Source organism: Bos mutus, chromosome 4 (assembly GCF_027580195.1).
Source record: "Bos mutus isolate GX-2022 chromosome 4, NWIPB_WYAK_1.1, whole genome shotgun sequence".
Classification (NCBI taxonomy): Eukaryota; Metazoa; Chordata; class Mammalia; order Artiodactyla; family Bovidae; genus Bos; species Bos mutus.
The window spans coordinates 102990224-103003691 of NC_091620.1; the positions used below are offsets into that span (position 1 = coordinate 102990224).

General features: G+C 39.0%; 1 protein-coding gene across 1 annotated transcript in view; it reads left to right on the forward strand.

The window, feature by feature from the left end:
* COL28A1 (collagen type XXVIII alpha 1 chain) overlaps positions 1-13468 on the forward strand; it is a 182446-nt gene that overhangs the window by 23295 nt on the left and 145683 nt on the right. The window contains exons 9-11 of the mRNA XM_070368820.1: positions 4800-4844; positions 7342-7386; positions 8391-8444. Of these exons, the coding sequence (XP_070224921.1) occupies positions 4800-4844; positions 7342-7386; positions 8391-8444 (144 nt within the window). The remainder of the gene's footprint in view (positions 1-4799; positions 4845-7341; positions 7387-8390; positions 8445-13468) is intronic.

The following is a 13468-nucleotide window of genomic DNA, read 5'->3' on the forward strand; positions in this document are numbered from 1 at the left end:
TGCCCCCAATCCCTCCCAGCATCAGAGTCTTTTCCAATGAGTCAACTCTTCGCATGAGGTAGCCAAAGTACTGGAGTTTCAGCTTTAGCATCATTCCTTCCAAAGAAATCCCAGGGCTGATCTCCTTCAGAATGGACTGGTTGGATCTCCTAATTATGACATCAAACTGATTCAAAAGAAATGAATGTGTTAGACTGGAGTTCAGAAATCTTTGAGAGTGTTCAGTTGTTCATTGGAGAAGGCAATGGCACCCCACTCCAGTACTCTTGCCTGGAAAATCCCAGGGATGGGGTAGCCTGATGGGCTGCCATCTATGGGATCGCACAGAGTCAGACACGACTGAAGCGACTTAGCAGCAGCAGCAGTTGTTCATTCCTAAGTTTATGCTGCTATTATTATATGCTCACCTTGTCAGATAAGCTATTTAAAATCAGAACATGTCGCTATCATTCATTCTGTCTTAAAACCCTCACACCTGAGCAAGTGAAAGTGTTAGTCGCTCAGTTGTGTCTGACTCTCTGCGACTCCATGACTACAGCCCACCAGGCTCCTTTGTCCAAGGAATTCTCCGGGCAAGGATACTAGAGTGGGTAGCCAGGGGATCTTGCTGATCCAAGGATCGAACCTGGATGCCCACATTGCAGGCAGATTTTTTACCATCTGAGTCACCAGGGAAGTCCAAGGCCTGCGTTACAGGGTCCTGTTCTGGGTCCCCTCCAATCTCCTCACTCGTGACGGAGCCAGGAGTCTGCAGGGTGAGAGGCCCATGCCCCCTCCTCCCGGATCATACTCTGGGTAACAAACACCCTAGAAGACCCTGCCAAATGGCCTGAGCCCGCTTCAAAGGCCCACACAAACCTGTTCCCCATGTCCATCATCTTCCTAGCCCTGAGGGAAACCAAATGGAAGCTTTGCTGGGGCAGGAGGGGCCCATGGAGGGGGCTTTGTTATGCTGCTTCGGGCACCTTCACAGACACACACTCATAGCTTCTTTTGCTGTGGAAGGGGCTGGAGATGGGAAGTGCAGTGGGAGCTGGGCTGTAGGTCGTGGGCAAAGGTCTCCCACGTGGACCTCTGAGGAATTCCAAAACTCCTTTAACTTTTTACTCCTTTTGTAGGTTCGTTTGCCAAGAAAGGAAGTTAGAACAGTACTAGTTTATTAGCTTGACTTCTAACTTTCAGCTACTTAGATACATGGTATGTGGGCCTCTGCTTGCACTCTTGCCCCAGGGCCCTTGTAAACATTAGAGTTAAACCTACATACAAGCAAATAAATATATTCCTAAACTGGAAATGTTAGGCCTTAAAGGGGAAGAGTGTAAGAAATGCCATGATTCTGTACTTGGCCATAAGAACATGAACAACTCAATATCTTAGAATGCCTGTTTTTTTCATCTGTATAGAACTGGATCAATGCAGGCCTCCCTAATTTATCAGGCTTTCTCGGTGGTTCAGTGGTAAAAAATATCCACCTGCCCATGCAGGGGATGTGGGTTCGATTCCTGAGTCAGGAAGATCCCCTGGAGAAGGACATGGCAACCTGCTCTACTATTATTGCCTGGGAAATCCCATGGACAGAGGAGTCTGGTAGGCTACAGTCAGTGGGGTCTCGAAAGAGTCAGGCATGGCTTATGACTAAACAAACAATTTACAGGGTGATTGGAAAGTGAAATAGAATAATGGATGTGAAAATGTACTGTAAATTATTAGCTGGTCTATAAATATATGGTTCTATTATAAAGAGACAGGGAACAAATGAAAGTATGGGAAAGTTAAGAAAGTTTCATGACTGTAAATAATTGTGCTAAATGGGCTTCCCTGGTGGCTCAGATGGTAAAGAACCTGTCTGCCAATGCAGGAGGTGCAAGAAATGTGGGTTGGATACCTGGGTTGGGAAGATCCCCTGGAATAGGAACTGGCAACCCACTCCAGTATTCACGCCTGGAGAATCCCATGGACAGAGGAACCTGGCAGGTTACAGTTCATGGGGTCAGAAAGAGTCAGACATGACTGAGTGAGCAACACTAACTAAATTGTCCTAAATATATAGAGCCAAAGAAAATTCTCCATGGCGCCATCTTGATTTATACAATTTGTTAATTATCAACACCAGGAAACTCTCTGTATATATATATATTTAAAAGATTCACTTAAACTTCTGGAGAATAATAAGTTTACTGGAGGGGCCTTGTTTGGAAAACACAAGATGTCAGAGTGAAAGGACCCTGAACTATCCACATTCAAGCCAGAATTTCACCAGGAGAAGTAGCATCAGAAATTGGAGGCTGGGAACAGAGCTAATCTGTTCAGAATTTTCTGAAGTGCTTGCTCTCAGGAACTTTGTAACTGTGACCATTCCACAGGGATTACTGAGCCCACCAAAGAAGAAAATGCCTTTGCAGAGGCAAATAACATGAGTACAGTATTTTCATTGATGGGAATCGACCCCCAAACCAATGCTGCCTCTCAGGACCCTATAGCTAACAAATCTGTCTGGACAAATGGAAAGAGAGTTTTTAGCCAAAAGAATTATGAGCATATTTACAGTACTTTTCTGTTTTATATTTTGGTGGTTGGCTCATTTTATTTCCATTCATATTTAATTCCACTCATTTTACTCCACAACAATAAATTAATTGCTTTCTAATTGATTCTTCAAGAGTGATTTTCCATTTGCATTGAGAAATAAATGTTCAGCTTGTTTTCAGGGAAGCTCAGTTTTTCCTGGGTTGGGCTGACTCACAATATGAAGGGGAGAGAGGACAGATTGCTTCTGAATAGAGGCATAGTTGGATCTAAAAATTGTACCTCCCTCTTGCCTGCTGCAGATGCCAGCAATATACCAGGCAGGACCCCAGGCAGAAGTGTCAGGTTAGTGAAGAGTAACTTGCAGACCATGGCAGCATGCCCTGTGCAGCTCTGGGTGGTTGAGGAAGAACACGGACTTGGGTGTCTAACAGACTCAAGACTGTGGTCATCAACAAGCTGCTTAATCTGTCTGAGCCTCATTTTCCTTGTGATGAATGGAGACATATATGCCATGCAAGGCTGTTGTGGGGATTAGCAATAACATCAAGACATTTTGGCACACACTCTGCATCCATAATTGGTGGTCACAATTATCATTTCCCTTCTTAGAGCAAAGTGTGGTCAGCAGGTTGGCTGTCAACCTGCAAACTGTTGCTATTTTGTGTTGAGCTGAAGCTTGCAGCAGAGTATAACTCCACTGTATCACTAAACGTCCAGTTTAGCTTAGCTGACATTTTTCATAGCAAGATTTCCTTAATGAAGGAAGCAGGGCAGTGACGTTCACGCTAGCATAAGTTGCTTATGTCACTGTGTATTAGCGGTTCAAGACGCATGCTCTAGAGCAGCACAGAGATAATAAAACAGCAGCAGAAACAGAAACTCGTAGTGACGGCACTGGATTAAGTCATTGGCTGGCATGGACATTGATGTACATCATTTAACCTCCCCAACAGAACTGCCTTCTCTTAAAAATATGAATTGCCTGGAGGCTCAGAATAAATAAATATATACATGAACACACTTTGAAAATTCTAACTTTAGTTGTTTTTCTAATTGACTTTGTTACCTTTAAATTCTAATTATTAAAAGTCTTAGAAGTCTGATATAATGGATTAGTATTCAGAGGCCCCAGTTCTCATTCTATCTGAGCAAGTTACATTTAAATCACAAATGTTCATTCTGTGAAACTGGGCTAATACTATCTACCTCAGACATGATTTACATTATTAAATGATTAAAGATTTACATCAGTGATTTAAATGATTTACATCGATGTCAGATGAACTGAGATAATGTCTGTAAAATAACACTAATAATAAACAGTAAAGCATCATTTAAATGTTAATTTTTTCCCCCATTAATATTCCAGGAAAGGCAGGACCGTAGGCTGAGGTGATGGAAAACACACAGCATGCTTGCCACCACCCCTGACTCTCTCTCAGTGCAGACCTTGCTCATTCATTGTGGCTCCCTTCTCTGTCAAGTCAGAAGCTTTTCCTCATGGATTTCTAGGCAAACGCTACTAATTGATCAAAGTTGGTGCTCAGGCCAGAGCATGTGGTGTTGTGGAGAGAACAGGGTCTCTGAGTCTGAGTAGACCTGGTTTCAGACCTTGACTCTTCTTTACTAGCTCAGTGATGGAGTGAAGTTATCTTATTGAGCTTCAGTTTCCTCAGGTATAAAATAAGATCAAAGTGAAGCGGATTAGGAGGTACAAACTGCCAGTTATAAAATAAATAAGTCACAGGGAATATAGGCAATATTTTAGAATAACTTTGGATGGTGTGGAATCTATAAAAATGTTGAGTCACTATCTTGTACACTTGAAACTAATCTAATATTGCAAGTCAACTATATGTCAATTAAAAAAAGACATCTAAGGATCAAATTGCAAAAAAAGAAAAAAAAAGGAATGGCAAAACTGATCTCATTGGGCTGTAATGTGGATTCAATTAAATCACATATATGCAAAGGGCGTATAATATATGGTAGATGCTAATTAAGCCTTGGTTTCTTTCCTCTTAATTTCATCCATGTCTCAAAAATGTGAAGCCTCATTAGGTGGTATTACTAATTTGATTCTGTCAAGTTAGGAATGACTCCAGGATAAAATTTTTCAGAGTTCAATGCCCAAACAACCCACAGTATTGAGGATAAAATTGTGTTTAATTCATCAGACTGCTAATGTCATAAGATTCTGCTGGGAATCTTATAAAAAGAATCCTAACACTGAATGACCGTCTTCTTTATCTTGTGTATTTATTTTTTAGGGTGAACGTGGAGAATGTGGTAAACCCGGCATAAAGGGTGACAAAGTAAGGAACATGCTTTTAAAATGCTAACAGCTGTGATCTCTTGGGAATGAGTTTCCTTAAGAGGAAATCCTGGGAAGCATAATGTTGCTCTCACTACTGGAATTAGAGCGTCACCGTTCAATTTTCACATCTGTGAAACATGAAGCAGAAAACAAAGCCACCCCTAACTTTAGTTAATGGAGCCCCCACACGCCTCTGCGGCACCCTAACCTTTGAGACCAGGCCCACTAAATGTTAATGGTGAAAGAGTAACTTAACTGGCAAAGTCAGTTCAAGATCCAATTGGATCAAAGTGGAATAGTTTTCCAGATGTAAATTAAACCCTGAGAACAAGCACCTTCCAAAATAGAATGAACACTATGAAATAAGTTAATGAACTACTTTTCAATAATAGGGAAGAACTAGACATAGAAAGGGGTTTGAAACTGAAAATGCAGCCAACCACAGATAACTGAGTAGTTATTTACCTTCATTAGCAAATAAATATGAATAAAATATGTAAACTGGAGACAGCATTAAAATGTTAAGGAGTTCCTTAATGGACCAGAAATACATAGAGTATTTGAAACATGATAAAGGATCCAAAAAAGTACAGAGTGAAAGTAAATAGTTTTCATTACAAGTAACTGTTAACAGCATGCCACCAACATAATAAAGCGCTTCAGTATCCATCTTTTAATTATGGGAAGAGTCAAGGAGAGAAAATGAGGCAGAAGGTAAGAAGAAAAGCAGAAAATAGTGACCCTGGCCTATTAAAAACACTTTAAATAGCTTGAACTTTCTGAAAGCTTTTAAACTACTGTAGTGTTAAAGGACAGGTGAATCTGAAAAATGTAGGCTAGGTAATTATCTCTGGGAAAAATGAAAGGTGTGATAATGAATGGATTCTTCCCAGAGAATAACTGAAAACGGGAGATGGACATGGACTTGAAAATACTGAAGAAGGGACACACGGAACAGAAATGAAAGTCGAACAATAACTGGGAAAACTCTGTGAAATAAAAATGGCTGACAAAGATTTAAAGTTGTTCATTGACTAAGATGCCAGGGATTGTTAAATGCCCTATTATTTTCAGTGCTAGAAAGAAAGAAAAGTACTGACTATAAATGTAAGATGGCATTGATTGTATCATGTATTCCAATATCAGAGATGTAAAAATCTGAAAAAAGGCATGTCTAAAGTCAAAGAAATATAATGTCCTTGACATAATGAGTTCATGTAAGTTTACATGTAAAATGTACAAAGAACAGGAAAAAACATAAAACAGAAAATATAAATGGATAATAAATGAACATATAAGCAGTCAGAGAAGTAAAATTTAAAACATTAAAATATTTTAGCAATAAAATATTAAAAATATAAAGTAATACATAATACTCAGTATTGATGGGGGTTCTATAAAATGAAGATGTATTCTCTCTACTCAGGTAGTGGGAATGGAAATCTGAACACACTTTATGGAGGAAATGTTCCTTTATCTTTCCATATGTGGAGAGACAAAAGAAAGTGAGAGAGAGCCTTAAATGTGCTTCAAGTTCTTTGCCAATCATCATCTTCTGGGAAATTATCCTCAGGGATAAATCAGAAGTTGAACAGAGATTTATACACACAGATATTCACTATAATATTGCTAACAATAGAAATCATCGGAAACAAATGTCAAAACTGGGGAAATGAGTAATTATAATTATGATAGATTCACATTCTTAGATATTATTCCATTTACTAAGAGTTTTTAATGACATGCAAAATATTTTTGACCGAATGGAAGACCAGATAAGTAGGACACAAAATTTGATATACATTTTGATCAAATTATTTAAAGAAAAAAATCTATTGGGAACAATATTGTATGAAAATATGCCTAAAATGTTAACAGCAGTTGCCTCTGTGTGATTGTTGTCCATGAATTTACTTTTTTCTATAATTGTCATGGTATAACTATTATAAATAGGTTACATTTTGGTAATTAAAAAAATTAGAAAAGAGAGACTAGATTATACTCTTATAAAAAGAAACTTTAAAGGGCTTCCTAGTTAACAGACACATTGAAATATTTTGTTAGAAGAGTATTAAGTATAAACTGTGTTTTGCCAAGTTCCATGTCCTGAAGATGGGGAAAAGAGTGATGTATACATTGTGGAAACTCACTTAATTTAACTGATATTGCCTTGTTGGAAGAATACAGTATTCCACAAAGTATACTGCTTTCTAAGAATTCTTAAGAAATACACTTTAAAAATTCTGATCAAAATGTCAAATATATACAGGCAAAGACTTAATCCAAAATTGTGGTTTCATGGATTTTCTTACTAAAGGAAAACTGGAAACCAAGGTGGCTTGTTAATAATTATCATTTTGTTAACAATGAATCTGATGTTTGGATAAGCTGCAAAGACTGGCCATTACTGAGAATAAAGTCCCTTCTGTGCCACCTAAGATCACTGCAAACTAAATAGATATTTAGAGTATCTTACTACTAATTTTATTTCACAGGGATCCCCAGGACCAAATGGACTAAAGGGACCCAGAGGAATTCAGGTAAGGGAGTGAAAACCAAATCTAAGTCTGTATTAGAATCATCTAGGAAGCTTTTAAAATCCCTTTGCCCACTTGTACCCTCTACCAATTTAGTCAAAAGATTCCCAGGTAATTACAGTGTGAAACAAAGTTTGAAAACTGATGCTCTAATATTTTGAATAACTAATCCAGGCTCCCTCAAGATAGTTACCAGCAGGTGAGTCTACTTAGTGAGTAGCTAAAGAGTAAAAGTTAACAAAAACAAAAAAATTAGAGTCTAGGAAGATAAAAGCATAATGTCAAAGCAATTGAAAACAGAATGTACCTATGTTTGCACTGCTGCTGGGAAAGCTATGCATTTTATCTAAATTACAGCATTTGTATTGTTCCATCATAAATAGTCACTGCTCAATAACATGCAATGATTCTTCCAGAAAATGATTTGAATCAGTTTTTTCCAGTTTGGGGACTTGCCTTGTCTAAACTTGTAATGGGAGGACTGTGTGTATGCGTAAAGAGCTAATTTCAGCATTTCAAAAAGTCTACTGAAAATTATACCTTTACCCCAATTTCCTAGATGGCATCTTGTTAACCATCATCTTCTTTGTTCTGGTCTGGAATTGTGTCAGGGCAGGGCAATAACTGATTATTATCAAAGGGTCATTGGACACTCCAATTTTCAGTTATATGCCGTGGATATTAATACATATTTTTAAAAGCTGTTGTTTAATCAAAATCTTTCCAGAAAGTGGTCCAGAACAGGAATAATGTTGGAAGCACAGGTTTAGAAAATGAATAGCTCATCAATAAATGTTCGCTGTCAGCTTAGGTACTATTTTAGAAGCTATGTGTTTGACACAGGGAATTTTATCTCATCCCATTTCTCCATGTGTGTAACCTTCACTTAACTCTGAGTCAGACAGTCCTGACTTCAACTCCAGGATCTCTAGGGACCCTTATGAACGATTCACTCCGCGTTGGCCTTTTGTATGCAGAACTAATTCTTGGTCTTCATCCTGGAGCAGGGCATCGCTGGACCTCCTGGGGATCCAGGCCCGAAGGGATTTCAAGGCAATAAGGTAATCATCCCCGTCGGTTACGGATAGGCAGAGTGCCTTTCCCCTATTGACCTATGGGGCTACATGTTTTTATTAAGCAGGAGTCCGTGGATTCTTTGAGGATGAATCTTTTGGAAAACGTAATAATCTGCAGGTGTCACACAAAGAATCATGTTTAAGTCTATGTAGGATGCTAGTGTCATAGTTTTTCATTTATTATTATTATATTACTCAAAGGGGCATTATTAAATGTAAGCCATTATCCAGAATTTCTGTAGAGTTTCCATCTTACTCCAAGCTTTTAGTCATTTTATGACTCACTAGAAATTGAAAAGTAGTAATAAATAACACAATTGAAATCACTCTATTGCCCACAGGTAATGTGAACTCAGTATACAACTGATAAGTAAAGGGGATTTATAACTTTCATATCAACAAAAATTAAGCTTTTTAATTTAAAGAGTGTAACCCTGTGGCTCAGATAGTAAAGAATCTGCCTGCAATGTAGGAGACCAGGGTTCAATCCCTGGGTTGGGATTGAAGGGAATGGCTACCCACTCCTCCATGGACAGAGGGGCCTGGTGGGCTACAGTCCATGGGGTTGCAAAGAGTCGGACATGACTGAGCAACTAACACTTTCAATCTCAACTCTCCGTATCAGCCTTGTAATTCATTCCACAGATAACCAGGCAAGACAGCCAGGGTGGGGTTGAATAAAAGTCAGATAGAACCAAAAGACGAGATAGAAGGGATCTCTAAAAGACCAGTTTATAAGATCCTATTTTCCAATGAGACTTGCCATTAATTTGCAGAAAACAGGCATTTTAGTGCCTTTTAAACTCTTCTCAATGCTTAGAAAATTTCAGATACAGTAAATACCCAGTAAACATTTTGAGTTAGTGATTGGAGATCCGTAGAATTTATGGTAGTAATAAGAGCAGATGATGGACCCCAGAGGACCCTAGGTAAAGCCAGTCTTTTAAGGGTGCTCTTAAATTTAAGTTGTGGGGAGCCGGTGGGCTACTTGAATGTTCTTTTTGCAGAGAGAGGTGAGGGAAGGTCACACATAGCATTTTTAATGAGATAATGACAACGCGTGATTTCCCAGGGCAGTTTTAATTGGCAAATTAAAACAGAATGAGCTTCTCAGCGGGTGTGTGCTTAAGCTTCAACTGGGGAAACTCTCTTTTCCAGTCCTTGCCTAGGATTAATTCTCTCTGGGGGAAAGAAATGGCTCTTTTGAATACTGAGTAGAAGTTTTTTTACAAAATTGCTTTGGCCGTAGGTAAAAGTCCTGCAGCCAGGGGGAAAAAAAAAAAATCCTGCATATAGGGACATCCATATATTATTTCTTGACATTCTCTGGTCACCTAAGACAATAATTTTCACCTGCTCATGAAAAAGAGGCTTAAAACCAGGTATCAGATTTGAAGTTTGCAACAGTGATAGAATTATAGATATTTTGAGTCACGAAGGATATTAGAAATCATACCAGCCCAAAGCTGTTATTTTGGAAAATGAGAAGTGAAGTCTGGAAGTCAGGGCATCTGTGGAGATGCTGGGCTGGGAGCCGGACATGCAACTTCAGGAGATGGCTGACGGCAGTTCATGTAAGAACGTGATTGCTAGATCATGTCTCTTCATGTCTCATACGATTACTACTTAGAGTTTTCTTTTAAAATGAGTTTATTTCCACAGAATTTAGCTTTTAATTCTAACAAGGCATTAATTCTTAGAAAGAAAATATAATGAGTAAAGTATTTTGAAGCCGGCTGTAATTTTCTGACGTAACACTTCATTCTTGACTTTCACAACTTTGCCATAAGAGGAGTCATTTTTCCAAAAGTAGCTGAGGACTTCAACTTTTCAAGAGCCTCTCTTTTAAAAATTTCTTTTTTCCCTCCAAAATTGTGGTGAAGACATTTAATGTAAAATTATCATTAAATGGCTGGAAACAAGAGTCTATTGGGGCTTCCCTAGTAGTTCAGTCAGTAAAGAATCTGCCTGTAGTGCAGGAGACCTGGGTTTGATCCCTGGGTCGGGAAGATCCCCTGGAGAAGGAAATGTCAACCCACTCCAGTATACTTGCCAGAAAAAATCCCATAGACAGAGGATCCTGGTGGGCTACAGTCGGACATGACTTGGTGACTAAACACCACACCACAATAGTCTGTTGAGTTATAGTCTACTTGGTTATAATGTTCATCTGAAAATGCAAGGAAAGAAAGAGAGGACTCTCATGGGAAAAAGAAACCAGTAATGTGCGTTTTCAAATATTTTGTTTCTTATGAGATCTTAAAATAGAAACCTTTGGACTTGTAACATTTGCAAAGATTCCATGGGAGTTTCTAGATGAGGCCTATCTATGAATGTGAAATTATGAATAGTCTCTCTCATGAATGACAATCCTGTTCTGTGGCTCCAGTGGTTGGGTTTTCTTCATCAAAGGCTTTGCAGAAAAGGTGGCCAAAGAATAAAAGGAAAAAATAGCATGTGTGAAATCAAAGAAAAATGTGATTCTGGCCCTGTTTCATACATCATTTCTGTCATTAATAGTTTCCATATGTAAAGTACCTCCTATTCTGCCCTAAATGACCTTGTTACCTTAGAAACAAAACATAGATCTTTCTCAGAATGAAGCCTTTGAGGCCACCTCAGCCTTTCCCAGACATGAGATGAGGGTCAAGAGTGCTATTCATAAGAATATCATCCCATCAGTCTCTAAAATCAATTAGAACTGTCATCGCACAAGTGTCTGAGAAGCCACATCCTTAGGCCCAAACTGACACCACACTCTTTCTCTGTAAAAACTGAAGGCCTCCGAACCCTACGCCACCTCCCAAGGGCTGCTGTGGGTCAGGCAGCCACTCCATCCAGTCATAGAGTGGGCCCTCCAATAACTAGAAAGAATGGCTCGAGACTGGCAGGCCTTTCAAATTACAGAGAACAAGTAACCAAAATTAGCTTGGAACAAATAAACATAGTAGAATGCTGGGTGTGCCAAGCCCACACTGGGTAATATTTGCCATTTCTTGATGTCCTTCTGAGGTTATTTCTGAAGGATGTTTTCATCTCCAATCTCACCCAGATCTGCTGTTTGCAAGAAGACCCTCTTTGTGCTCTGGGAGGAGGGACTGCTCCCTGTGGTCTGAGCATGAGATAGCTTATGACTTGCTGAAATATTCTAGCATGAGAGCTCAGTGCTAGGGCCAAAAGGGCTTTAGGAATTACCCCTTGTGTCAAAGTAACACATGCTAATCCTCAAACAACTTAAAACTGCTGTGATATTTATATTATACATTGATTTCTTTCAATAGATGGATTGCCTCCCTTCTTTTAACTTCTTTCATTGTTCTACTTGAGGCTGTTCATACATTTTTCTTTAGGGATCCACCCCCCACCCCCGCCACACTCCCACACCAGTATCTTCTCGTGTGGTACTCAAGCGTAAGAAACTCAAAGTACTCTTACTTTATGTTCAGTTTAGCTTCTGAGATGTTACAAAAACTTAGAGGCAGTGCCAGTCTGGTCCAATTTAATAAATAGATAGGGTCAGAGTAAATAATCACTGGTGAATCAAACATCCATCTACGCACCCAAAATAAACAACAGACCTAGTATTAATGAATAAGTGAGACGTAGGTTTTAGTGGAATTGGGGGCAAATGAAGCATTTAGCCCACTGTACATGACTCTTGGACAGCCTACTCCTCCTTATCTACCTCTGTCATGGTTCCTTCTCATTTTTTGAGGTTCCCAAGCACAACAGATACTTCTTTAAGGAGTTGATGTTCTTATAAGGAAATTAAGTAAATGAAAGTTAAATGTACAGATCTTGAAATTAAAATTGTAAAGCTAGTAAACATCCCTACACAACGACCCATTTTCTTCAAAATGCTCTATGAAAAGAGGTTAGTGTTTAAAATAGGAGTGGTTATCTTGACAACAGCTACTAGGAATGCGTCTATACATTGTAGCTGGAAGAGTACTAATCAAGATTCTTTATAGCTTTCGTGCACTCTACCTTTAAACATGGTCAGTCCTCTTTCAGATACGAACCACTGGCAGAGGAATTAGACAGATGTATACAGGTCCACTACAATTTTGAAAAAACCCAAACCAGGAAATCTAGAGACAACAGTTCAGGAGTACCACTATCGTATCTGAGAGAGAAAAAAATTATGATATCTACAGTCATGTTTAAGATCAGCAGAAAATAAGCATTTGTTGAATGAAAGAATGAGGAAGTGGTCTTACATGGAATGAGCTGTCAACAGTATCATACTGCAGACAGGTCAAACAGGTAGGACCTATGGAATCACCTAGATTGTCAATTTTGAGGGTTTTGGAAATGTTTGAGAGATTGGGGGAAGGGCAGTGACAAGGGATTGTAGAGGAATCAGAGAGAAGGGTGCAAAAGTCAGGAATTTTGACCATTCTTCCAAGATATTAGGATAATATATAGAAACAGGACAGTGTTGACATAACCCCTCAAAAGCTTCTTGTACATTCAATGACCTGATACCTTATTTATAATTCCACTTACTCCTGAGTCAGGCATGGAACTTAATTGTTTTCTCCCCCACAGTTTCAGATATATAAACTTAGAATTTTATGTTTTTTTTTATAATGTCACTATTTTCACTAGAATATATATATATCATAAATGATGATTTGTTGCTGTTGTTTAGTTGTTAAGTCATGTCTGACTCTTTGTGACCCCATGGACTGCAGAATATCAGGCTCCTCTGTCCATGGGATTTCCCAGGCAAGAATACCAGAATGGGTTGCCATTTCATTCTCCAGGGGATCTTGCCAACCTAGGGATTGAACCCGTGTCTCCTGCATTAGCAGGTGGATTCTTTACACTGAGCCACCAGGGAAGCCCCATGAAGATTTAGTAATTTTAAAAATACATTCTGGGACTTCCCTGGGGGATCCAGTGGTTAAGACTCTACACTCCCACTGCAGGGGGTGAAGGTTTGATTCCTGGTCAGGGAAGTAGGATCCCTAATGCCCTGCGGCAAGATCAAAACCAAAAATTCT